Raw genomic sequence first — 27,366 nt, forward strand, 5'->3', positions numbered from 1 at the left:
CCTACTCTCAGCAGCCATAAACATCATAGCTAGCCCTGATCCTGAATATTTTATAGGTATATAGTGGGTGGGAGAGTGGGTAGCATTTTGGAGAGTGGGAAAAGAGAAATGTGTTCTCCTTTTTCCTGCAGCCTTGCTTTGTAGTGCAGGGAGGAGAGTGTAACCTCTTGGCACACAACTCTCCCACAAACCCTGATTCTCCCTCCATCATACACTTGCTATATGTTATTAGAAACTTGAGCAGCCCAACCCTTCCTTCTCCCCTGCTCCAGTTTCCTTCCCCTTCCTCCTCGGTTGATGTATTGGCATTCTGTACGCATTGGAAAGTCACAGGTCCTTGTCATGCTATTTTTGATATTTCCCTTTTCTCTTAAATTTTGATACATCTTCAAATCTAGGGAATCCCACAGTTTTGCACCATCACCACCTCATTTTGGGGGTGGTCCATTCCTGTTTTAAACTGGCAGGCACTGGGTCACCCAAATTTGTTATTAGATCAATGGCTATATATAGTCATTCGACATAGCATTCTACTAAGGCAAAGGGTATAGGTAATAGTTAACACATATTATGTGCCTGTGAAAATAATCACAGGCAATCAGATAAATAACTCCCATCAACATTTCCCCGGGAGAATGGGCTGAGTCAGTGTCAGTACTGCAGAAAACCTGAGCTCATTAAGGGCTTCACTAAGTAGAGGAAGCTAATATTTCTAGTGGAGAGGGAAGAATGATTCATGACATCCTCTGAAGCTTTGGAAGAAATTGCCACACCTGGGAAATTGATGGGCTATCGACTACGAATTAGTATTGCTCCCTTTCTGTACAGGTCTATTAATTGTCTGCTGGAGAGCTCATTATTACGAGGTGCTTTGAGAACCGCCTGCTGTAGAGTGGAGTCTGGCACAGGAGGAGGAGTATGATAGACACACAATTATTTTGGAGTCTCTGATGAGTTTTCAAACTGCATGTGTTGGCATTTGGGGCATGTCCTCTGGCACAATCCCTTTCTCCTCTCATGAGGGAGGGCATCATTTGTACATGCCTAAGCAAATGTATGGATTTTGGACTACTACAGGTACATATTATGTTTGACTTCCTCTGTAAATTGTGTACATTTTTAAAAAGTGAGCTCAGCTCCCCTGGTGCTTTCTTTCCATACATTAGTGGACCACCTTTGGATCAATTGGCTTATTGGTTCAGAGCGTCTCCCTTTTCTGCTTCATTTCTTTCAGGTTAGATACCATTCAGATATCCAACAGGTGAAGTTCCCCTTCACTTCATAGCCATGCTGGGGAAGCCATACCTGTAGGATTTCTACAATCCTACAATGCAGAAATACTGCAGGAAAAAACCGTGTGTGTGGAATAGATGGCAACTCTAGGTATACATATTTTTTTCTCTGCTATCATTTTTCACCCAGAATCATAACAAGATTTTTATTCCGCCTTTCTTATTTGGATTTCCCACAGTTCAGTTTGTTCATTTACTGTCTACTCTTCCTCCTTTGCTTCCCACTGCAATGCACCTTTCAATCCCAAAGAAATATTTGCATCTCTCAGGCCCTTTCCAGAATGGACAGAGGCTAAATTGACTGCTGGTGTCGTTAGGTCAGTGCCAAATATCTACTGCCTGGCCTCACTTACAATACCACTAGTGAGAGAACCCAACTTCTGAGAAGAGAGAAGCGAAACCTCTGAAGTCATTGTTCCTAAGGATTTCTGGGTAATATGGCCAGAACTAGATGGCATAGGTGAATATGTGGGCTCTTCAACCATTCTTGAAGATCTCCCTTTCCACTTCCAACTAGCAGAAAAAGCAGAGGGAAGCACAGAGCTCTCTTACCCGCAGAAGTGGTTCCTGAAGGTCCCCTCCATCATTGATGCCTCTGTTCATGGACACAAACCTCTCAAAGGGAGGTTTGTCTTTGACGTTGGGGTTGTGCAGGCTGGTGTTCAGCATTATGACGGAGAAAGAGAGGATATAGCAGGTGTCTGCCAAAGAAAGGAAACAAGCGAGTGAGTGGTGTGCCTAAAGCCTATGATTTCTAGGAAGCTAGAAGAATAAGCATTGTGGCAAGCTTCAAAGATAATCTTTAGTTTGGGTAGATGCAGTTGAATACGACAGACTTGCTTCCTAAGCTCAGCGTTCATATTCAGTTGTGGTTATCTATGATTATCCTTAAATAGGAAGCAGTGATAGCTACCAATTTGGATGGCTTTAAAAGAGGGTTGATCAGATTCATGGAGGATAAGGCTATCGGTGATTTCCCATAGGCAAATGGTTGGCCTCTGTGAGAGCAGAATGATGGACTAGATGGACTACAGACCAGCTCTTACATTTTTATGTACACATAGTAGTAAGAAAAAGAACACATTTATGGAAATTTGAGTCTTGCAAAAAACTGGAGGGGTAAGAATTTTTTTTCAAATCCTCCAGGAAGGAATCCAAACTGGCCTTATTTAGCTTTACAAGGCAACCAAGGATTTTTAATTTTTTCCTTGATTTTTCTTTTTCTTTTAAAGCCCCATGCTTTTCACAGCAGCTCTTCACAGCTTCCTGCCTGGCCCACTTCCTGGAATGTCTTCAGAGACATTGTGTTGTGTTGCATCACTGCAAAGGGACTGTGGTTCTACTGAGAAGTGACGTGAGGCTCTCTCCACGCCTTCTGACTAGCCTCATTACCTGGCAAAACCAAGTAGCCCCCTCCCCAAATCTCTATAGAACTTTCTCCCACTCTTCCCCAAGAAAGCACCAGAAAATTGCACCTTATTTTCATGGTCGGAAGGGTATTTTTTAAGGAAACTCCAGGGGGATTTCAGCCCAGCCTTAATAGAAATACCCACAGTTGGAGCATGGGAGTAGCTGTAGGAAGGGGAAAGATAGCCAGCAGTGGGGGAACTAGGGTGCTAGCTTGTGGTAGCATGGGGTCAGTGTGTGGTTCGGCAGAGGGGTTAAGACAAACAAAATTTCAGGGGAGAGCCCCCCCCCCCAAAAAAGGTAGGGAAGAAGAGCTCAACCAGAGCAGCCCAGTGGTTACTAGGGCTACCCTTTGATTCATTTTGACAAAATCCTGAATAAATGTTTCCAGGCATCAGGCATAGCCAATGAGGCACCCTTCTGATGTTATGGACTATAATTCCCATCAGCCTCAGCCAGCATGGCCAATGGAGAGGCATGATGGGATTTGGAGCCCATCATCTGGAGGGCACCACATTGGCAACTTCCATCTCACAGCCTTCCTCTCAGCTACCTGTTGACTGGAAAACTCCTGGGTTGCACTGACAATACCGGTTGGCAAAGGCCTCCATCATACGGTCAATCTTCTGTGCCTCCCCAGGCAACCGAAAGCTCCACAGGAACTGTCTGGGAATGAGAAACCAAACCATCAGAGTCTGCTAATTGGCATAAGGATGGGAGAGTCTTCCACTGAAAATGGTATCATTCCTGGAAATCTTGAATTCTCTTAACACATGACTGGATGTTACTGAATTGAAGAAAGTATTAATATTTATTCTATTTGATCCTATTTGATTAGACTACATATCTTCCTATGAAAAGTTTAAACTCTTGAGGGCCAGTTTACTAGATGCCAACATGGAGTATCTTTATGGAATTTTAATGACAGATTATCTCATGTGATGCTGTACATGGGTGATTCATGGGTTCTTCACATCCAAGGAAAGTTCATTTGACCACCACTTGCCACACAGCATGAATTACATAAATGTGGAATCATCTTTTGTGCTGGAGCAGGATCTATGCAACTTGTTCTATGTCTCTTTCTGTGTATCATCTTATTCAAATTCCACGTAATGAATGACTCAAAATGTAATTCATTCTTAATGACTATTTTCTTGAAAAGTTCTTGCTTTGGTTTTTAGGTGAGAGCAAAGGGTATACAATAAGCTGATTGGCTGATTTTGGAGCAGGAAATTCATCATGTGTTCAGCAGCTCTAAGTCAATATTGTATCAGTTCCTCCTCCTCATTGCTCCCTTCTCAGGAATTACCTCAAAGCAACTCTGCTCCAAGATGTCTTCTCCACAAGCAAGACAAATAAGCATTTGGAGAAAATGTCAACGTGCAAAAGGGAAGCTATCTCCTCCAACAAATAGTCACCAAGAGTAGATTCTCAGTCAGCTAGATAATCAGGTATTAGGGATCTGGGGAAACAGTAGATTTTCCAGTACCAGTTTTAGCTCATGTGATGTGAGATGAAGTCACTACCAGTTGGTTCAAAGAGCAACAGGAACTAGAATGTATAACTGTAGCTTCAACAAAGCCCTATTGGGGCGTTCTGTGTGAACTCGTAATAACAATCACATGGGGAGGAGATGGAATTCCCTGCCAAACCATGAGCCTCTGGTTCATCATCTTTTTCTTTGTTTCAGCTCTCCATGAGTTAAAGGGTGGCTGTATGAATTGAAAACCTGGACTTTCCAAGTTCAACTATTCTGGCTCAGCAGCACCTGGATTTCTTTTATCCAAAAGGGTGTACATTATGAAGTGTCAAGAAGCAGACACATATCAGCATAGGATACTGCAGGCAGGAATGAGTGAAAATGTCCATTTCAGCTTCTCTCAGTCAATCATTTTTCCAATCTTAAGTTTAGTTCTCCACGTCTAAACATCAGTTTGCAGGCTGTTACTTCTTTGTTTAAAAATTTCCTCATGAAAATTCATCAGCCTCTTAGGGCAAATTGTTCTGAATAGACACATTTTTGTATGAAATTTCCCCCCATAAAATGCATTTTTGTACATTATTTTCACTCATATATGCAACTGCATGTGCACTTTACTCGAGTATATGCAATTTTGTACATCATACTAAGCTGGAAAACAGCACTGCAAAAGTCAGAGAAGTGCAAATTTTGAAGGAAGGTTGTGTTTCAGTATGCACGTTGTTTCAGAAATGGTAAATTAGGTAAGTTCACCTTTAAATACAAATGGAATTGAATTTCTCCATCTGTAGGTGTTTAATGCTTTGTTTAGAGCATACCTTAATGCTTGTACAAGGTTGAGATTGGCAAACTGGTGGCATTCTACAAAGGCCTGCAGAATCTGGAGGTTCAGTGGATCCCTGGTGGAGGAAAAATAACAGCATGAAATGGGGAGAAAGCAAAGAGGGAGGTTATTCACCCCTAACTTGTTTATTCATCATGCATTCTGATTTGCTTTCACAAAGCCTATGAGGAGGTTAGACTATGCCCAGTCTTTACTGAGTATTTGTTCTGATTTGTTTGCAGAGTGGTTATACCACAATGGACATTCATCCTGATTTGTGGGGTGTTAAGACATTTTCTCATTAACAATTTGCTTGTATTTCAGAATGGAAGAGAGGTGGATATAAATATAAGAAAAGAACATTTTTAAATAATGAAATATTATGAAAATAATGAAATATTTCTTTACTTGAAATTGTTTCCCAACACTAATATTTATTTATTGCAGTGGGGGAAATGATTTCAGGTGGTTACATGGGGAAAGGAGAGAGAGAGAGAAAGAGTATTCACCTTTCTCCCAAGTAATCTCCAATGGCTGTCTTGTTGAGGCCTTCTCCTTTGTAAAGGAATTTGGCAATTTCTTCCACATTTGATGACAGAATTTTGTGTTCAATCAGATACTGGATGCCCTGTTTGTGAAAAGCAGACTTGATTATCATGAAGGAGTCAATAATAGTAATAATACACATTTATATACTGCTTATATGCAAAAATGTATACCTTACCTGCCTGGCACCAGCTCTCTAAAATTCTCTATGCTCATGCAACATCCTTCTTGCACTTTCATTTTGTTAAATTCATTCAGCTGTTTCTGATTTGTCACTGTGTTTATACGCCTTACACTGGATACTTTACTGGAATTAAATACAGTGGTACCTCAGGTTACATACGCTTCAGGTTACAGTCCGCTAACCCAGAAATAGTACCTCGGGTTAAGAACTTTGCTTCAGGATGAGAAAAGAAATCGCGCAGCGGTGGTGCGGTGAGTGCTTCAGGTTAAGAACAGTTTCAGGTTAAGAACGGACCTCCGAAACAAATTAAGCTCTTAACCCTAGGTACCACTGTATAGGTGTTGCGCTTTATATTTATATTTTTATAGTGACTCTTATATGAAGAAGGAAGGCTGGTAATTTGTTCTGGACATCATTCTCTAGTCAAATACTGTAAACAGGTTCTGCTGGTTTGTAGTTGCAGTGCTTCAAAACCTGCAAAACCTATGTGATCAGCGATGCCAACAGGGCAAAAGAAAAGAGCCTCAACCCTAATCAACATTCCTTATGTGCCTCCAGAATAATTTCAACTGTATTTTAGTGCCACAGTTATCAGAAGCAGTTAACCCTACCATGGTAGCATAGAATATGCCCACAATTGGAATGGTTAACTTTGAAGTGCAGAAGCTCATCAGGACAGCTCCCTTATCCATGCCCAAACGTACAGTGGTACCTTGGGTTACAGATGCTTCAGGGTACAGACTCCACTAACCCAGAAATAGCACCTCGGGTTAAGAACTTTGCTTCAGGATGAGAACAGAAATCGAGCCGCGGTGGCACAGCAGCAGTGGGAGGCCCCATTAGCTAAAGTGGTACCTCAGGTTAAGAACAGTTTCAGGTTAAGAACAGACCTCCAGAACGAATTAAGTTCTTAACCCGAGGTACCACTATAGAGTCCAAAAACTGAAGGTTTTGTGTTAATCCATTACAGACACACAGAGCACAAAACCCAGTTTATTACAATCAGCTGGCAGGCATATATTAGTATGCTGGCATGGTTCCCTAACTTCCTCAAAGCTAACAGGTCACAAACAACAGTCAAACTTGAAAGCCTCATTATTGCGTCATTCATTTTGAGGAGCAAGGAAGTCCCATTGTTTACTGTGGAGCTCTAGCAGGACTAGGGCTGCACTTCCTGACATTTCCCATCCACTACACCGCAGAGATGCCTTTCCCCACCAGTGTATCTGCTGCTCTGCTGAGGCTTAGCTACTGCTTAATTGTGGAGCTTCTGCTCCTGACTGCAGCACTGACAGTAAGAGGGGAGTAATTAAGTTGGGAGTATTTTGAAAGGAACGGTTTGGCAGGAAGTGGAGTGAAGACTGGGTTCGGGCTGATAGACTGCACAGATGTAATTAGGCCAAAGAAAGAGAGATAAGAGCAGACACAACTTCAATTCTCTTCAGTCCAGCCAGGGTGAGTTCTGGGCTTGGGCCGCATCGACTTTCCTTGCAGGTCTCTCTCTTGCTGGGCTAAAGGAGGGCTTGTTGTGGAAAGATGGCACAAGACCAAGAGCTGAAAGATCTCCCGGTTAAGAGGGCTGCAAATACTTTTATTGTTGTTTTTAGGTTTTCTTCTAAAGTAGATGCTGCATGAACCACCCAGAGGAGGGAGACAGTCCAGGTCTCTTATTACGGTTCCCATCTTCTTTTCAAGGTGACATTTATTTATTTATTCAGGTTGCATTTCTAGGCCACCTTTTTCTCAAAAGAGCTCAAGGTGGTATACATGCTCATTAATCCTCACAACAACTCTGTGAGGTAGTGAAAGGCCCAAGATCACCAGGGAGCTTAATGGCCAAGTGAGGATTTGAGCCCTGGTCTTCCTGGTCTTGCTCTCTAACCACTATGCTACACTGCCTCTCCCTTTTTTGGCAGTTGCAACATTGGTTGGGGTTGGACTATAAGGGAGGTGATAGTGCTCTGGGCGTCCTTAGAACATTTTCATTCAATTCCAGAGAGAAGAATTGAGGATGGGGGTCATATATTCCTGGTGAAGAAGAATTCTTACAATAGTTCTGTTCTGCCTCTTGTTGCTGATTTTTCAGTCCTTCCTAATTGTTCCTCTTCATTCTGCATCTCTATTGAGCATTCATTCTGATTGTTTTGTGGGGAGGTCAGAGACCACGTTGAATCAAACAAATGCCATTTCTCCCTGTGCATTTCCCTGTCACTTTCCTTATTGCAAATGACATTTTGATTATTTTGAAAGTGGGTTTATCACACAAGAGCTCCAAATTGAGTTTAGCTACCCAACCTGGTGTGTGATCAAATCCCGCTTGAATATAGTGACAGTCTGTTCTGTCTCTGCCTCCTGGGGAGAATTATGGGGTTTCAATGGATCATTGCCACACTCCAACCAACCTTGTCTGGTGCTGCACTGAATACCAAGGTGGGAAAAGCTGGGCAAGGTCACCAGTCCAGGTGTCTGAGATTTACACTGGATCACCCACCTCACCCACCATCAAATTGTGGATGAGAGTTGTTTTATTGTGGACTGAGCTGGCATTAAGCAACAGCACCACCAGACAGAAAGGCAGGCCACAATGTGTAGACGACATGGAGTTAGCCGGAGCAATGGTCTGACTCAGTGAAAGGGACTTCCTTTGTTCTTGGACTCCACCTTTTCTGCTGTCAAGATTGTGACAGACTCCAAGCAGCCACAACATCTAAGAGCCATGATTGTGAGATGCCTTCCCTGTTGGTGTCTTCTGCTATTGAAAACTGTCTGCGTTGCCTTCATTACCAATTTCTGAAATGTCATATATCTTTTAGCTTAACTGCTGGTCGTCTTTGGAGAAGTTAGGCTTAACTGAATATATATCCAAAAGGTTCTCCGAGCACTTGGACATTTGCTTATTTGATTAAGAATCACATGGCGGTGAAGGGTGGGGCTGCCTCCACTGAACTAAGAGCACTGTTGTGTCTCCACACATGGACCTGGATACTGTCTATCCAGATCACAGCAGCATCGTAGGTGCATACAGCAATCTCCTCTCAACAAATGTGACTCCCTCCCCACAAAAAGCTTATAGGCAGTAGGAATTGAGGATGCGACAGCCCCACCTTCCTTCCAGGTGATTGTAAAGTCACGTGAGAGGACATCTGAATAGGATTTAGGAGCTGCACTGATGAGTCTTCTGCAGGCCTGTGCCTACTCTGTTCTTTAAAAACAAAAGCTTTACAACCTTAGGGACTAGAAACTTGCTTCTTTTTTAACGAAAACTCCAGATCTTGAATTTTACATGTAATAGTCAATCTCCACTTATACAGTACAAATACACATAGACCTGACCTGACCTTAGTAGGGTCCATGTTAAATTTCTTCCGTCCAACGCACATTTCTTTATCCCTCTGGACCAGCTTGCTGCAAAAACCAAGATGAGATCTGATTAAATGTGGAACAGATTGAAGAAGAGCAGCCTATGACTTCTAGACTTTTCCTCCTGGGTGCTTGCTGGCTTCCCAGCAAAATAATCCAAATCTCCTCAATTCTGGCTCGGTCGGGAGATGCTCCACCATTTTGCCAATTTGTTTTGGCACTGAACCCATTTATGGCTCACCTTCCTCCAGCCTAAGCCAGACCGCAGGGTCAAATTAAACATGATGTCGGATCATGGCTTATGGTAGCTTGGTGGGCATTTGTGTGTATGCTTTGGGAAGCAACAACTTGAATTAGGGGAACCACCCATAGGGAAAGAGTTAGGCACCCTCCACTGTTTCTCTGCTCCCAGTTCTTTCTTCCTACAACAGCTTTTCATCCAAAGGTGTGGGGTGGGGGAGACCATCAGGTTACTGTTACATGTTTTCGCATGTGACATGTACTTTGGCCCATTCTGAACAATAATTAATACACATCACAGCATTGGCTACCCCCACCAAGGTTACAATGTGTAGCTTTTCAGCAGGGCCAACATATTAAAATGCACATTTGAATGGGCCATCACTTTGAATGGACAGCTTCCCCATTCACCTAACAACAACAACAACAACAAGAAGAAGAAGAAGAAGAAGAACTATTATTATTATTTATGTGCCACCCATGTTACTGGGGACTCCTCTGTAAGCTGCAAATGTTTTAAGTGTGTTTTAAGTGCAATATACAATGTGACACTAGATGGTGAAATTTCCTTATGGAAAATTCAATGTATTATTATTATTTTTTAAGCGCTTTTTTAAAAAGCATTTTCAGAACTTGTTTTATATGTGTGTAGATTCCACCTGGGTTGCCCCAGCCAGTCTTGACAGCTCCCAGCAAAAAATAGTAATAGTAATACAACATCACACACTAAAAACATCCCTGAACAGGGGTGCCTTCAGATGTCTTTTAAAATGTACCGGTATTTCCCTTAAGATGGGCCATTCAAGAGTCCGTCCACTCAAACCCTGGCACTTTACTGAGACTTGGAGTCATGGCATTTCAGCCTCATTGACTTGGATGTAAAGGAGCAGTACCTAACATTGCAAGGGTCTGCTAACCATGTTCTGCTCTAAAGTGTTCTTCAACCCTGGGTTCCCAGATGTTGTTGGACTACAGTTCCCATAACCCTCAGCCACTTGGACCAGAGATGATGGAAGTTGTACTACAACATCATCTGGGGACCCAGTGTTGAAGAACATTGTTCTAAAGACTGGCATGTATATCACTTTTATTGTTTGCCCCATGCAAGACAACATAGTTATCTCACATCAGGCTTTCCAAGAATTTGCTATGAATATTAGGGATATATAGATTCATTTTAATGCCTTTGCACTCCTTTTTTAGAATTCTTATTGTGGCATCTTGGGTGTTCCTGAACCTGGTTAGACATTTTCCGTGTAAATCATCTATATTTTTGTATATACTGTACACATTCTTCTATGCCAACTTTCATAACAGTATATGTTTAAAACATGGGATAGATTTATTCACATGGGATAGATTTATTCTTTAGTCTCATGCTTTTTGTTTATTTTCTTAAACGCAGCCCCCTTTTTGCTTTGTTTTTAGTTAGCATTTTTTCTGGCAGTGCCACAACTACACTTATAGCACATTCTTAGACTCACAGAGACATATGGTGCTGATAACAGATTCAGAGGAAACCTAGCTGATCAGCTGCGAAAGATACTATGGTTGATATTTTCTGTTTATGATGTAATGGAGTAAAGATTATATCAAATGCTTTTTCAGAGTGATACACAGCTCAAAGCAGTTCAGGCTCATAGCCCAAAATGCAGTGGGAGTCAAAAGTAGGGGGCTCAACCCTGACTTGGGTTAGGTATCTTGTTTTGGAAATTAAAGAAAATCTGTTTATTGGGAGATACTGGAAAATAAACATGGTTCACAGATCATCGCTGGGAATGTTGGTGAAATGAATACGCCATGGTTATGGTAAGTAATGTTTAACTCGGTTCCTTTCTTTATCATCTGTAACACATGAGCCCATCATTATTATTATTTTTCAAATATAGAGAAATTTGTACAGCAGATTAGGTTTTCTTTCAGAAGAACACAAAGAGAGAGCATCATACACTTGGTATCCAGACAACATGGGTTAGTTATCAGCTAACCAGGAAATATAGGGTCTCCCATAAAGCTATAAATACTTAACGTGGTCGTGACCACCACTCCCATCAACCCTGATCATTGATCATGCTATCTAAGGCTTATGGGAGCTGGAGTCCTACATCTCTAGAGAGCCAGAAGTTTCCCATCCCTCCTCCTTGTGGGGCATCCCTGGCTCCTCACCTTGTTTGTGTTTGCTGGAAACGATCTATCTCTTCAAACACCTCTGCAATCTCATCTTTTAGCCTCTGTAAATGAGAGAAGAGAGAGAGAATGAGGGGAGGGGAGGGGTGAGAGAAGAAAGAACAGCACCCAGAATAGTTATTCACTGCAGAAGTCTGACGTGAGAAAAGGAAGTAAAGACCAGTTACACTTGGTTACTAAAATAGACCTGGGGTTTGTTCCAGTCACTTCACTCCCATCTGAAGGGAACCCATACCGCTGGTTTGTTTTTAAAGTCAGCTGTCTACCAAGTGGCCAAAACATTTAGTAGTTTCCCCAGAAATTGTTCGCTGTGGATTCAGCCCTGGTAACTGCTGTACAATCTTTATCCTTGAGGCAGTCATTAGGGGGAGGTTGCTCCGGTTATTCCCATTTTACAGATGAATAACATCTGCAGAAGGAGATTGAGACCGCATACACACCATACTTTTTAAGCACTTGTAGCTTCAGCCAAAGAATTCTGGGAGCTAGAGTTTGTTGTGGGTGCCGAGAGTTGTTCAGAGACCCCCTATTCCCTTCACAGAGCTACAATTCCCAGAGCTCCCTTTAAGGAGATGACTGACGGTTAAACTATTTTTTTGTCCCTTTGGAGTAGCATTGTATCTATGGGGTTTTGTCCTTCCAGGCTTATATATTTTTTATTCTTCATTTTCTTTCTTTTTGTTATGTTTGCACTTTTTTTTTTGGTAGCAAGTCAATAAAAAATATAAAGCAAATCAAAAATATAATTGATTTGGTAGCAAATCAATAAAAAATTTTAAGATACATTGCGAGCCAGAGACTGAATAGAGATGGTTGGTCACAAGTCTTCTAGCAACAAGGCTGGGACTCTTTCCCTGGGGCTGCATCCACGATTATGATGAATGTGTGTTTTGGGAGGAAAGGTGTGGCCTTGGCCTTGGGGGAAGGGCCTTAGCCAGGGCCAGCCCAAGACATTTTGGCACCTGAAGCAAACCACCAACCCACTCTGGCCAGAGAAGAAGGGGTGAGTGAAGGAACAAAGGGGGAAGAAAGTGTTGGAGGTTCCATTGCGTACGGCCGAGCTGTAATGGCTCTCCTCCGAAGGTGATTAATGACCTAACCCTTTAATGAGGCTTCAGGCATGTTCCCTCATTACGCAGAGTATACAAACAGCAGAAGGAGCTGGAAATATGTGCTACATCGCTACGTTTATTTCTAACTATGCAGGACAGAAAAGAATATGCATCTGCTCTCTGTGAGAGTCAGTGAGCAACTGGAACAAAAAAACAGGAAACCAGTAACACCAACATCCGTCTCCTGTCTCCCGTGAGATTTCCAACAGTCTGGAATGTCAACAGAGTCTTGTGACTCCAAAAACTGCACAGTGGCATAAACAGAAACCTAACAGAAAGATCTACATTGGGATCTGCTGCCCCTGTGGATCCTGCCGCCTGAGGTGGTTGCTTCACCTGGCCTCATGGGTGGGCCTGCCCTGGCCATAGCTCAGTGGCAGAGCCCATGCTTTACATGTAAAAGGTCCTAGATTCAATTTCCACCATCTTCAGGTACAGTTGGAAAAGACTCATGTCTAAAATGCTAGAGGGTCACTACCAAGCAGCATCAACAATAATGAGCTACACAGACCAATGGTGGTCTGTCTTAGAATAAGGCAGCTTGTTGTGTTTGGACCCTTCCCAGCGATAGTCATAATTCTGGCAATGCTGCAGCCACTGCCAGCCTGAAGACGATGTTGGACTACAGTTCATATCATCCCATTCCATTCACCATGCAGGCTGGGGCTGATGGGAGTTGTAGTCTAACACCAGGTTGAGAAAGACTTGGCCTTACTGCCCTTGGGGTGGTGCCCACCTGGATGTCTGCCAGCAGCTCTTCCTTGTGCTTTTTGATGGTCTGTAGCTCAGCTTCCTCAGTTTCATTTAAATCCGATGTGCCTGAAAGAAAAATAATCTTTTTTTACTCCCACCCAAGATCGCTCTGAATGACAAGGATATGATCCAGAAGAGAACATGGCCGTTTTTTGACCTGCACATTTTCAAGCTGCTCGTCTTCTGAACAACTCAGCATACAAGGTTCTCCTTGGAAACACACAAACCCATTTTGTCTTCATAACTTCTCTTTGGGGTAGGATCAGCAATCGACCCAAGACCGTTGAGTGAGCTTCATGGCTTAGTGGGGATTTGAACCCAGGTCTCACCACTCCTCGTCTGATATGGATATCTAGACCACCTACATTTTCTCAGAGCTGGTCCTTCAGGAGCTGTTCCCACAAACTGTTCCTTAAAGTCTTAAAAGCGGTTTGGGGACTTGAAAGTGCCCTGCGTTCTTAAACTATGGAGTTCGCTAAACAAGATAGTGTGATGGTCATGAACTTGGATAGCTTTAAAAGGGGATTAGACCAATCCATGGAGTATCAGACAATCGGTATCTACAAACCATGATGGAAACATCCCTACCAGTATCAGAGGTGGTTGCTGGGGAACACAAGCGGGAAGAATGTATGGTGCTCGTGTCCGGCTTGTAGACCTCCCACAGGTATCTTGGTTGGTAACTGAGAAAACAGCATGCTGGACTAGTTGGGTCTTTGGTTTGATCCAGCAGGGCCCATGTCATGCTTTTATGAGGTAAATACAAGCCAAAAAGACTGAAAACACACATAGGGGTTGTTGCCCTAAAATTCTCCTCATGTCCATCTCTCCAAACTCCCAGAAGTATCTCTCCCAAAATATTACCAAGTCCATAATTTCCTTCCAAAGCATCCTGGAGTGGGAAGAATCCAAATCAGATAAATATTTTGTTGAAATATAATTAACAAACAATTACAAATTCACACCCAGTGCAAAAGCATTCCAGATCCTAACATTTACATTAGATCTTTGGTGGAAATGCCCCTTGACTGGGCTTGCATACCCTGACTCCCATTTTTAAGGAGCGGTGGTGGCAGCTAAGGTTTCTGGTGGTTTTAAAAGGGGCAGAGGAGGCCTTGCTATTTATCAACCAGTGGCTACACATAGATGTTACTCTAGGCTGTACGTTGTTCCTCTTTTATTCTTGGGAAACTGGGTGGGTGATGTCAGAGATGAGAAAACCACAGAATGATTCACTACAGACCAAAAAGAAGAAGAAGTAGCGGTTTGGGGGCTAGCAGCTCCATAGTTAAATAAAGATTACTCAGAGCACTCAGCAAGATTCTGACAATAAATGGGAAGCTGTTGCCGTAGCTGAAAATAAATGTCAGCAGCATCAAGATTCTCTTTCTCTGAAGGCTGCAGCGTTTGTAAAAATGGAACTGGGTATTCAGTCTGGACTTTGAATTCAACAGTTTTGAGAAATCACAATATTTATTTTCCTTGTGGGAATCAGGAATAGCTGCACAGACTGAGGTACCCCTCTTTTCAAATGACAGATTTGGGGTAACTGTTAAACTGCAGCAAATGCTAACTTCAATAATAATAATAATAATAATGATGATGATGATGATGATGATGATAGATGATGATGGGGGGGGGAAGTATTATTAAAGGACTCCTCCAGGCAACTTATTGAGCTGAAATGAATAAATAAATTGTCCAGTAGCACCTTAAAAAGGTAAAGGTAAAGGTACCCCTGCCCGTACGGGCCAGTCTTGCCAGACTCTAGGGTTGTGCGCTCATCTCACTCTATAGGCCGGGAGCCAGCGCTGTCCGCAGACACTTCCGGGTCACGTGGCCAGCGTGACAAGCTGCATCTGGCAAGCCAGAGCAGCACACGGAATGCCGTTTACCTTCCCGCTGGTAAGCGGTCCCTATTTATCTACTTGCACCCGGAAGTGCTTTCGAACTGCTAGGTTGGCAGGCACTGGGACCGAACGACGAGAGCACACCCCGCCGCGGGGATTCGAACCGCCGACCTTGCGATCGGCAAGTCCTAGGTGCTGAGGTTTTACCCACAGCGCCACCCGCGTCCCTTTTAGTAGCGCCTTAGAGACCAACTAAGTTTGTTCTGGGTATAAGCTTTCATGTGCATGCACACTTCTTCAGATACACTGAAACAGAAGAGATATTGGATTCTTGTCTCATTACATATACTAAAGCTATTTTTGGTCATCTGCATACTATCCCTTGCTTTTTCCTGTAAGACTAATTGCAGTCGTTAACAGTCATCAGCAGGTTTACAATGCCCATTGAGTGAATCACTCATCTTCCACCACCCTTCTGAGAAAAACCTCACCCCACCCTCCCACTAATATAAGGGTCTGGTGACTTCTGTTTCAGTGTATCTGAAGAAATGTGCAAAATAATGTAAGTCTGGAGGCATCCAATATCATGATACATTTTAAACCACATTGGAGTCCTCTGTTCGTTTTATTTTTCAAGCTATACCAGCTTCAATGACATTGAGAACCTACTTCACATGTTGTACCTAACAGGAACTGGTATTTTGTTTAAGATGCAGGGCTGTTCTCGGAAATGGGGAACAGTCATTGATTCTTTATTCCACAATCCTAGAGGTGTAATCTGATATCTGTAATACCGGCAGGGACATATTCAGCTTGCAAACCCTGCCTGCTGAAGAATTCTGGAGTGTCTGAAAGCTCACCTCAGTTTCGTGACACGTCTAGTCAAATTGCGTGGGATCAATTCCAATCTGTTACCTCCGAGGATGTGGACAGGCTGCTTGGACAAGTGAAACCAACCACCTGTCTCCTTGATCCTTGACCATCCTGGCTTATAAAAGCTAGCCGGGAAGGGCTGGGCGATGGGCTTCGTGGGGTGGTGAATGCTTCCCTCCATGAGGGAGCCTTCCCAGACCCGCTGAAAGAGGCGGTTATTAAACCGCTTCTTAAAATACCATCTTTAGATGCGGCCACGATGGCCAACTATCGCCCAGTCTCAAATCTTCCATTCTTGGGCAAGGTGATTGAGCGAGTGGTTGCTGAACAACTCCAGGCATGCCTGGAAGAAGCGGACCATTTGGATCCCTTCCAGTCGGGATTCAGGCCTCACCGCGGGACTGAAACTGCCTTGGTCGCACTGGTTGATGATCTCCGGCGAGCTAGGGACAAAGGTGAGAGCTGTTTCCTAGTTCTGCTGGATCTCTCAGCGGCGTTTGATACCATTGACCATAACATCCTTCTGGACCGTCTTGAGGGGCTGGGAGCTGGGGGCACTGTCATACAGTGGTTCCGCTCCTTCCTCCTGGGCCGTGTTCAGAAAGTGGTGGGGGGGGTGAGTGTTCAGACCCCTGGGCTCTCACTTGTGGGGTGCCTCAGGGTTCTGTCCTCTCCCCCATGCTTTTCAACATCTACATGCAGCCGCTGGGAGAGATCATCAGGGGGTTTGGGCTGGGTGTTCATCAGTATGCGGATGATACCCAGCTCTACCTCTCTTTCAAATCAGAACCAGTGAAGGCGGTGGTGGTCCTGTGTGAGTGTCTGGAGGCGGTTGGAGGATGGATGGCGGCTAACAGATTGAGATTGAATCCTGACAAGACAGAAGTACTGTTTCTGGGGGACAGGAGGCGGGCAGGTGTGGAGGATTCCCTGGTCCTGAATGGGGTAACTGTGCCCCTGAAGGACCAGGTGTGCAGCCTGGGAGTCATTTTGGACTCACAGCTGTCCATGGAGGCACAGGTTAAATCCATGTCCAGGGCAGCTGTGTACCAGCTCCATCTGGTACGCAGGCTGAGACCCTATCTGCCTGCGGACTGCCTCGCCAGAGTGGTGCATGCTCTGGTTATCTCCCGCTTGGACTACTGCAATGCGCTCTACATGGGGCTACCTTTGAAGGTGACCCAGAAACTACAACTAATCCAGAATGCAGCAGCCAGACTGGTGACTGGGAGCGGCCGCCGAGACCATATAACACCGGTCTTGAAACACCTACATTGGCTCCCAGTACGTTTCCGAGCACAATTCAAAGTGTTGGTGCTGACCTTTAAAGCCCTAAATGGCCTCGGTCCAGTATACCTGAAGGAGCGTCTCCACCCCCACCGTTCTACCCGGACACTGAGGTCCAGCACCGAGGGCCTTCTGGCGGTTCCCTCACTGCGAGAAGCCAAGTTACAGGGAACCAGGCAGAGGGCCTTCTCGGTAGTGGCGCCCACCCTGTGGAACGCCCTCCCACCAGATGTCAAAGAGAACAACAACTACCAGACTTTTAGAAGACTTCTGAAGGCAGCCCTGTTTAGGGAAGCTTTTAATGTTTGATGTATCACAGTATTTTAATATTCTTTTGGAAGCCGCCCAGAGTGGCTGGGGAGGCCCAGCCAGATGGGCGGGGCATAAATAATAAATTATTATTATTATTATTATTATTATTATTATTATTATTGGTTGGTCCTAACAAAGGTTTATACCCAGCCTTGCATTTTGGAGTGTCCCCCCCCTTATGGACTGACTTTGGCTCCTTATGCTTTTCACACATTGTGGTGGAATCTACACACATATAAAAACCGTTCTGAAAATGCTTTAAAAAAATAAAATAAAAAATACATTGAATCTTCCATAAATTCAATGGCCACCGCCATTTAGTGTCACATTGTATATTGCACTTAAAACACACTTAAAATGTTTCATTTGCAACTGTATAGCCGAGTCCTGTGTTTTCTTTCCAAACATAGCCAATAGTCTGTGGTAAACCATTCTTTTATTTTTATCTTATTTTCTCATGTCTGGACAAAAAAGGGAAGTCCCACCCATTTTGTCCTGGAAACTCTTTATCTATGCTACAGTGCACTTGCAATACCATTGCTAAATATATGGTCAGAAAAGGAGAACCAATGACCTAGATTTTGAGGTGCAGAGGTAGGAACATTGAGCCTAGTCATGCATGTTCCTTAGTATGTGGGTTTGACCCACTCAAGTAAGGTCCCACCCTCATACATTCCTGGTTATTACCATTCGACTGCATTCGGGGACCAGTCACACAACTATGTGCAGAGTTTCCACTTTAACTAACACCATTGGTCACATTGTAGTGTGATAAGCATAAGCTGAGTTTCAGTTGTGCTCCGGGGGTGAGGCCATCACATCACCTTTGCACTGCTGGGATGGACAGGAAGGAGGCATGTAGCTATCAGAAGTTCTTCATAGAGACCTTGAAGGATACAGCAGCTCTGTGTGGTTAACCCATCACCTGGAGGCAAGCAACACTTCTGCAAAGTTAGATGCTCATCCTCAGATGAGCAAGGTGAATAATGAGAGCCAACAAGCTTTCTCCAACCTGGTACCTTCCAGAAGGAATCCAGCTTCCATCATCCCTGACCATGGGCCATGCACTGTGAAGGGTACCCGGTTAGGGTTAGTGCATTAAACTAGAACTTGGGAGAGTTTAAATCCCCAGTTATGTGTGAAATTCACTGCATGACCTTGGGCTAGTCACCATCTTTTAGATGAAAGGACATCACGGGGCTGTTGTAAGGATAATATGAGGGGCTTATGCAGTGTTATTTTTCTAGGAAAAGAGGTGCCAGAACTCATGTGCACTAAATATTTTGTACAGCCTGATCCTATATTTGTTTGCTCAGCTTTTAGTCCCACATATTCAGTGGGGCTTACTTCCTAAAAAGAGAGCATGGGATGCAAAGTCCCACTGATTTCAATGGCACAGAGCCCCCACACTTGCTAGACAGAACAGAGGATTCATTCCTAGCCTACAATCCAGGTTAAATGTGCATAAGTCCAAATGAAAGCAAAAGGACTTCAGTGATTAAATGGATGCCGAGGTCTTGTTAATTGCAAAAAGACTTCAGAAGTCCTACTGAGTTCAGTGGGGTTCAGGTCCAGTGGTGAGTGGGTATAGGATTGCTGTCCCAAACATTATTGTAGGACAGAGGTGAGGAACTACGGCCTTCCAGTTGTTGTCAAACTACAACTCCCATCATCCTTTACAACTGGCAATGTTGGCTGGGGTTGATGGGAGCTGGAGTCCAAAAACACATAGAGGACCACAGGTTTCCTATTACTGTTATAAGCACTTAACTTGGAACTGCCATCGTCCCTGACCACAGATTCCTCACTCCTGTTCTAGGGCACAAGGGAAACTATCCATGGAACTGGCAAAGCCAAATTGTACCAGCCTCTGGATTCTAGCTGTGAAATAGAAAAGTAAAGAGCATAGGAAGCTGCCTTATATCAAGTCCACCTAGCTTAATTTTGTCTGCACCAACTGGCATCCCTCCAGGGTTTCAGACAAGAATGATCCGGCAGACTACAAAAGCACCTGATAGCAGGAAAAGGAGGCAGCAGTGTAGATGGTCAAAATTGGATAAATAGAAGATGGAACATTGCATCAGTACCTTGACGTGCCCAAGTTGGTGGGATTTTCCACAGCCAATGTGAGAAGAAACATTTAAGAAGCTGGCTGTGGCTGAGTATTTTTCCACCTTTTGAAATCTCCCTTGTGTTTTGTCAAAAGTGCCCTTGGACACAGAACGTGCTCGGATGGGTACTTTCAACTTCCTACTTCAGAGATATTCTTTCTGCAAATTCCTCTTTGAGAGGCGTTCTGCAGAGCCGTCTGCTCAGTGAGGGTAAGTGGCATGTTTCTGAAGATATCCAGAGCACCAAGCTTTTCACAGATGGCATTTTGATCTGAGGAGACCAGAACCAGAGGCTGTAGGAAGCTCTGGAAACATTCAAAGTCATGGGGCTGAAATTAAATAAAGTTCTCAAATGAGAGCCCAAGAGATAGCAATTAAAAGATCAAGATAACCAAGCTGCTCCTGGGAGGCCTGAGGCTTGTTCCAGCGGAAGAAGGCGTTCCAGGATTCTTTGAACTGGTGAACTTCCGAAGGAAATTGATTCCAAATACAGCAGCTCACGGTTGCTATGCAGAGGCTGCAATCCTAAACAGCAGGGTAGAAACCCCATAGATCTCCAGTTGTGGTCAAACCATGCCTTCCATCAACCCTGGGGAGGTGGATTGAGACACTTCAAGCAGCAGCAGCAGTGCTGGGTAGGGGTCCAGGTTGGCACTAGCCAAGGACCTCTCGGTAGCATCATGGTGGGGGCTCACTGGTGTGTGGCATATACAAGAACAAAAGGAGAATCCTTGTGGATCAACCCCCAAGTCCATCTGATTTAACATCCTGCTCCCAACAGTGACCAAAAACCATGCTTGCTTGGACTTAGCAGAGGTGGAGTCCCACAATATTTGTACCATTGCTCTGCAGTAGCTCAGTTGGTAGAGCCTGAGACCCATCATCTCAGGGTGAGGGTTTCAAGCCCCATCTTGGGCAAAAGATTCCTGCATTGCAGGGGGTTGGACTAGACAATCCTTGCGGTCCCTTCCAACTCCATGATTCTATGATACACCAAGGAGTCAACCTGTTTTTTATTTAATAGGAGATGAAGCTTAGGAACAAATATGGGGAATACCTGGTCATCTCCATATATTCCACAGAGCAACCAGGGTATCAACAGTCATGCTAACTTTTAACTCGAGAATGGTACTCATGAAACCATCAAGGTGCATCAACCTGAAGGGGAGGATAGTTTAGCCATGTGTCCTACCATGTAGAGGGCAGACTTCTATCTGAAGGTCTACCTGGTTTCCAAGTCCAGTTTAGAGACAAAGAACCCTATGAATGAAGAACAGGGGCCATGAATTTGCACATCAACAGTTAGCACCCGGACAACTGGCTGACACATAGGTCATTCAATCACAGTCCTCCTCACTATGGTGGGATGTATTGTATTTCTATTTAAATCACGGCGCTTGTTCTAAATTCTAAATATACATATTAGCACAGGCACATTCTATGCAAATCTGCATCCACTTTTGGCACAACTTCTGCCCTGGGGGTAGACTATCTCAACTGGTCCACCACCCTTGTGGAGAAAGAGTGACTTGACCATTTAAAATGAGTTAATAAAAATTCCCCACCCTCCTGAGACCTCAGTCTTCCTGCCCAGTTGAAAATAAACACACATTTTCCATTTGACCACCATGGTTAGCAGCTGTTCAGATACATATTCTTCATGAAGTCACCTAACTCCCTTTTAAAACCTTGGAAGCTAGTAGTCACCACAATTCCTGGCAATGAATTGCATAAATTAGTTAGGTGTTGCATGAAGAACTACCTTTGTTTTTTAATCTATCCTGAATCAACTTGCAACCAATCTCACTGAGAAACTCTGAGTTCAGTGTTATGAACGAGGATGAATAAAGCTGCAATCCTAAATACACTTATGTACCTTGCAGTAAATCCCATTGTATTCACTGGAATTTACCTCTGGGTAGACATGCCTAGGACTGCACTGCTAACCCCTCCTTTTCCACTCTCTCTGCACTTCTGTAGCTGGCAGGTTTCTAAATGGTTCTGGACACCAACTGTTTACACAAACATCCTCTTGATTTCCTGCTCTGAGTCACCTGATTTAATTACCGTATTTTAATGGGATTGTTTTATTGAATATTTTAATTACGGTTGTTTACATCTTAATGGGATTCTTTTATTGTGCGTTTTAATTATGGTGCATTATTAATTATAATGTGTTCTAACCATGTTGCATGATCGGGGTTTTTTCCTGTTTTAAAAAACTCATTAGAAGCCTGTTTTGATAGTAAGCGGCACATAAATAATGAACCATCACCACAACCACTGGAACAATGCAATATGCTTTAACCTTACCCCAATCAGGGTGTCCCAATAAGGTGGGGGGGATGTGAAAGTAGGCAGGTTTCTTGCACCTTTAGTAGTTGTGTAGATGGACTAGGGGCCCACCAGCTCTATACTTGTAAAGTGGCATCATACCAATTTCAGCTTTCCCCCCCAAAGAATCCTGGGGGTTGTTGCTTGCTAAGGATGCTGAGAGCTGCCAGGAGACCTCTTTCCCCCTCACAGAGCTGCAATTCCCAGAGTTCCCTTTGAAAGAGAGATTGATAGTTGAACCATGTGGAAAGGCACAGGTACATTACTCTAGTCTAGCTAAGTTTAATGTATCCCTTTTCATTTATTGATGATACTTAGGAAGGCAACTTATGGACCTAGACCTTGGTCAGATAGTGGATAAAGTAACAATTTTAAAAAATCAAATTTATTATAACAAAATCCAGAGGGGGAGGAGAGAGAGAGAAGAAGTCGGAGGAGTCTCCCAAAGATTAATCTTCCTTGAAAAACAAGACTTGGCTTCCCACTCTTTTAGTTGGGAACCAGTAATCGGCCAGTTCCTGATTTCCTCTTCTAACATGGAGCTTCCAAGGGTCTTCTTAGATTTGGAGGGAAGTGGGCCTTGACTACCCTATGTACAGTTACCATGACTACCCTATGTATAGTCAAAGAGAACATGGGGTCTTGGGAAGGGAAGGATTACAGTTGGCCTACTTCCACAAGGAGACAAATCTCCCCCTCCCCCATCCATCTAGCTGTGGTTAGCTATAGATGCTTTGGGATGGTTGGGAAGAGGGGAAAGTAGGCACATGTTCCTTGCTCATTTTTCAGAAGGCCCTGAGGATCTTGTCATGGACCCTTGTCCCGTCTAGGTGAACTTTCTCCACTTCCAACATTCCAGCCCGTTAGGATACAATTTATTTGTGATATGTGATAACAAAGGCAGATGTCAACTGCCCGCCTGGTCCACACCCAAGAGGTGGGAATCCAAAACAGAAGCCTAGCTAAATGTTTATGTATCCCTGACAGAATGATAGGTAATGAACTGTAGAAATAAATTTTATATATTGAGAGAGCACCTTTCCCAAACTCTGATAGGTGGAGGCTAGTCCATTAGGGCAAATGGGGCACTGCCCCACCAACCTTGATCTGCCCTCATGCCAACTGCTAGTCCAAGGGATGGTACTTCCCGTCAGCATTCTCCTCCTTAGGCCTCAGTGTTGCCTTAGTAGGGGGAAGGATAGCGCACAAAATGAGAATTAGTTGGCTCTGCCTGTCATCGGCTTTGGCTCCACCTACTCTCGCTCCCAAACCTCCCAACTTTTCCCAGTGAAAAACTAGGACACGTGTATTCTGGGACACAGTCCCACGGGAGTCACTTGACCTGCATCTCACTGTTGCCCTGAAAAAGCGTTTATTTGGGGATGAGATCTCATATGCCCCTGAAAAAGCTCTTTTGGGTGGGAGCAAGAGCAGCACCCAAAATGGCCGTCGAGATTATGGGCTCCTTCCTTCTGCCCTACTAGGCCCAATGGGCACCAGCCACCTCAGTGCCTAAGAGCTGCCACAGTGTGAAGACCCACATGGGTTTATTTCCCTTGCCTACGCCCCACAAGAGGTTTTTGTTTGTGTTCCACCTTAAGTGATAAATTCCTCATTGCCTAAGCCGCGCCTGTAAAACTTAATAGTCTTCAAGAAAAAAACACTTAAAATAAATCAACAGTCAATAAAAACAGACTAATGTCACAAAATCTAAATAAGGACATGCTCTGAGAATTTATCATCTGGATAAAAAAGGAGCTAAAAGCACACCTACATGTTTTTGAAACAATGATAAGGTACAGCTGACGTATGCCGAAAGAGCTGGGTTCACCATGGAGAGGCTCTGAGCCCCCTAGAGAGAGTTAAGACATGGCGACTGAGGTGGGATGCCACCAGCCCAGTGGCTTCCTTCACCCTCACCACTGCCCCATTCTGCCTCTCTGGGCTCTGGTAACTGGTGGGGCTGCCACAGCTGGGAGAGAAGCAGAGTGTCACCTCAGCTTACATGCCACAATTGCAGGAAGTTTTCAAATAGAATATTTAATAGCAAAGAAGAGAGGATGTCCAACACATTCGGTTGGATCCAATTCTACTCAGAACAGATCCATTGAAATTAATGAACATGAGAAACTTAGGTCTATTATTTTCAATAGGTCTACTCCTGAGTTGGACTAACTTTTTGTAAACTATTTTGAGGAGTTTTTCTTTCAGTCAAGGAGTATAAATTTTAATAAATAAATAGATAAAATCCAACAGGTCTATAGTGAGTAGGGATTGAGGGGAAATTTGATTCAATGTTCATTTAAAACCTAATCTATCAAATCTGCACTTTCTGAAACAACACGTGAACCATAACGCAGCTATCCTTCAGAATGCGCACTTATCTGAAGTTTGCAAGGCAGTTCTCCAACCAAACAAGGTTTGCAAAAATCCACATTTTGGGGGAACGTGTGGATGACAATGAATAAATTAGTGAAAACAACGTACAAAATGCATTATATTAGAGGAAAATGCTTGCATATAAAATGTGTTTAAGAGAAATCTTGCTGGTGAATTTTTGTGAGGATTCTTTTTCCTTTTTTTGCAAATTGCTGCAAAAATGGAGAACTGAATTTAAGTCTGGGAAAATGAGAACCTGAGAAAACTGAAATGGGCAGAGGCTTCTTAGTTGAATACAACCCCTACTTCAGATGGTATCCAACTATGTTTTACTCAGATTAGACACACTAAAATTAATAGACCCAACATAACCATGTTTATTTATTTCAATGGGTCTACTCTGAGTAACCCTTACTTGAATACCACTCTTCATTTCCTGCCTTCAGTAAACCCTTTCTGCCCTATACACTTGACAGGTCCAAATTTTCCTATTGTTTCTCAGATGTAATGGAGGATACAAATGGAGAATGCAATGGAGGTCTCAAAACTCCCATGTAAAGACCATTGACACGAACAGCATTTTCACATATAGGGATCCACAATTGGGGAGCAGTGGAACAGTCCCCACCCCACCCCAGATAAATCATGAAACCCAGATTCCCAACTTTAGTTGTGTGTGGGGTTTTTTTAATGAAAATACGTTTTTACCGATTGTAGAATCTGAGATTTGAGGCAAAATGTACAGGCAATATTAGCCACACACCCTTCCCTGAAAAAACTAACCTGATCGCCCCTTTCAGTATTTTTCTTCCACCGCCCCAGGAAAAATACTGCGGGCACCTCTGCTTGCCCAGTTTGGATCGCCCCTTCTTCCAATCTTTCCCCTTAACTAAACGTACTTCTCTAGGTCATTTGGCACGCATCCTTTCCCTTCATCCCCAAGATGCTGAGTCTGCTTAACCCAGTCTGAAAGTTATGCAGAAAGATCAGCAAACTGGGGAAACTCATCCACAATCTGAGCCAGAATAGGTGTACTTGTAAGCACACTTCAAAGAATATGAAAGCTTTCCTCTGGATGGCATTAAAAAAAAGTACAGGGTGAAATCTGGCTGTCTCCCAACAACATCTGTGTGGACCAACAACACTGGAATGCTGAGATATAAGAGAAGGTGGACACCCTTCCTCTTCCACATCCAGAAACCAAGGAAACTGGTGGCACTTGAATCTTGAATCAACACTGGCCACAGGGCAGCAACCTCCACTGCACCTCCACAGGCTAGTTTAGGGGCACACCAGACAGGCTGTGTGGCACAGGTAGCTCTGTCGTCCAACGCTCATGCTGCCACTCCCAGCCTCCCAGCATCCACTGCCTGAAGCAGCCACCTCCTTCTCCCTAATGGTGCAGCCGGCCCTGGTATCCCTCCATTCACACATAGCCATAAAGCATCAAATGCAGAAAGGACACATAAACCAGACCTCTTTCAGTCACAGGTGGCTTTGGGAGGGTGGAAGTAAAAGAAATAAATCCTTCAGACCAGACTGGAAAACCTCAACATCTTGCCCAAGAGACCCCTGTTGTCTCATTTATTTTCAATAACTGGTTTAGGCTGGCGGTGATCCTATGAGGCAGACCCTTCTGGATCCCCACAGCATGTATGACTTGGAGGCAGAATAAAGACATGGCCCCATTTTCTAAAGAGTTGACTTACTGGTGGGATGTGCATCCATTCTGAAGCCGGGCTGAGAAGACAATCCTCCCAACTCTGGTACAGCTGTGTGGGTTTCTCTTCCCTTTGTGCTTCTTCGGAATTAAAGTGACTTCAGAGGAACAGTAACTAAAATGTAGGGAGCAGCCCAGGAGGACTGCACTCATCTGTGACTCCGCCCCCTTTCTTTCTCTCTGGTTCCTCCTCCTTGTGGGTTCAGATTGACAGAGGAAGCCATGTGGTCCTGGTTCAGAAACGAGTGCAAATGCTCTTTGGTTGTTTCCTGAAAGAAAAGCCACAGTATTGCTGCCACGAGCAGCCGTTCTGTTCTTGCTGAAAAGGGTCTTGAGCTGCAGATGTGCAGCAATGCAACAGCTCTCAAGGTGTTTACAGACAAAAATGACAGCCCCACTGAGGAAAATGGGATTTTGTGGCCTGAGCTGTCATGCAGTCTAGGACTGAGCAGTTCTGTGTTGGCTATTTTACCCTGCATGCTCTGGGAAGGAAAAGGGAACTTGGAAGTGCAAAAAGGATTTGCTTATTAAAAGGATGATTTGGTGCTGCAAATGTATCCCCATCTGTTTTTTAGTCCTCAGGCTCTGCACAGCAAATCAGCTGAGTAAATAAAAAGGAGGGGGGTTTTTAAGTTCTTTGCATCCTGGATCTCTGGGTTTGTTCACACGAAGGTTTAATGTGGGTTTGAAGCTGAACAGAATCTTCCTCGTTCAAGTGGCAGCCCACACTTTCTCCACAATTAAGATGGATTTCCCCCATCTATGGTTAATCTGATAAGGGAAGAAAACCCAATATAAAATTGCAAGGTACCCAGTTGTGGATGCAATAAAGCGCACTGTGTGGGTGAGAGACAGGGGTTCATGTGTGTGGTGATGTTTCGCTGGGTGCTGTCTACTGCCGCACTTCATACTTCCGTTTGCTCCTTGCCTGAGCACACCCGAACTATCTTGTTTTCATCAGTGGAAAGAAAAGGATGCAGTTGACAGTGTCCCTGTTTCCACCAGTAGTTGCTGAAGGCACATACATGGTAATTTTATTCTATTTTTATTTTAAAGCTGTTTTGTATAGAACTGCTCTTGCACAAAACAGCGATATGGATATAGATATTAAAA

At 43.9% G+C, this 27,366-nt stretch overlaps 1 protein-coding gene across 1 annotated transcript in view; it reads right to left on the reverse strand.

The window, feature by feature from the left end:
• The window catches only part of CYTH4 (cytohesin 4), a 38,135-nt gene extending 11,810 nt beyond the window's left edge, over positions 1 to 26,325 (reverse strand). The window contains exons 1-8 of the mRNA XM_053405598.1: positions 26,243 to 26,325; positions 13,371 to 13,453; positions 11,502 to 11,566; positions 9,074 to 9,140; positions 5,515 to 5,633; positions 5,001 to 5,081; positions 3,253 to 3,365; positions 1,845 to 1,993 (exon numbers count right to left, since the gene is read on the reverse strand). Of these exons, the coding sequence (XP_053261573.1) occupies positions 1,845 to 1,993; positions 3,253 to 3,365; positions 5,001 to 5,081; positions 5,515 to 5,633; positions 9,074 to 9,140; positions 11,502 to 11,566; positions 13,371 to 13,453; positions 26,243 to 26,261 (696 nt within the window). The 5' untranslated portion in view covers positions 26,262 to 26,325. The remainder of the gene's footprint in view (positions 1 to 1,844; positions 1,994 to 3,252; positions 3,366 to 5,000; positions 5,082 to 5,514; positions 5,634 to 9,073; positions 9,141 to 11,501; positions 11,567 to 13,370; positions 13,454 to 26,242) is intronic.
• Positions 26,326 to 27,366: the final 1,041 nt, after the last annotated feature.

This window comes from Podarcis raffonei, chromosome 10, assembly GCF_027172205.1.
Source record: "Podarcis raffonei isolate rPodRaf1 chromosome 10, rPodRaf1.pri, whole genome shotgun sequence".
NCBI lineage: Eukaryota > Metazoa > Chordata > Lepidosauria > Squamata > Lacertidae > Podarcis > Podarcis raffonei.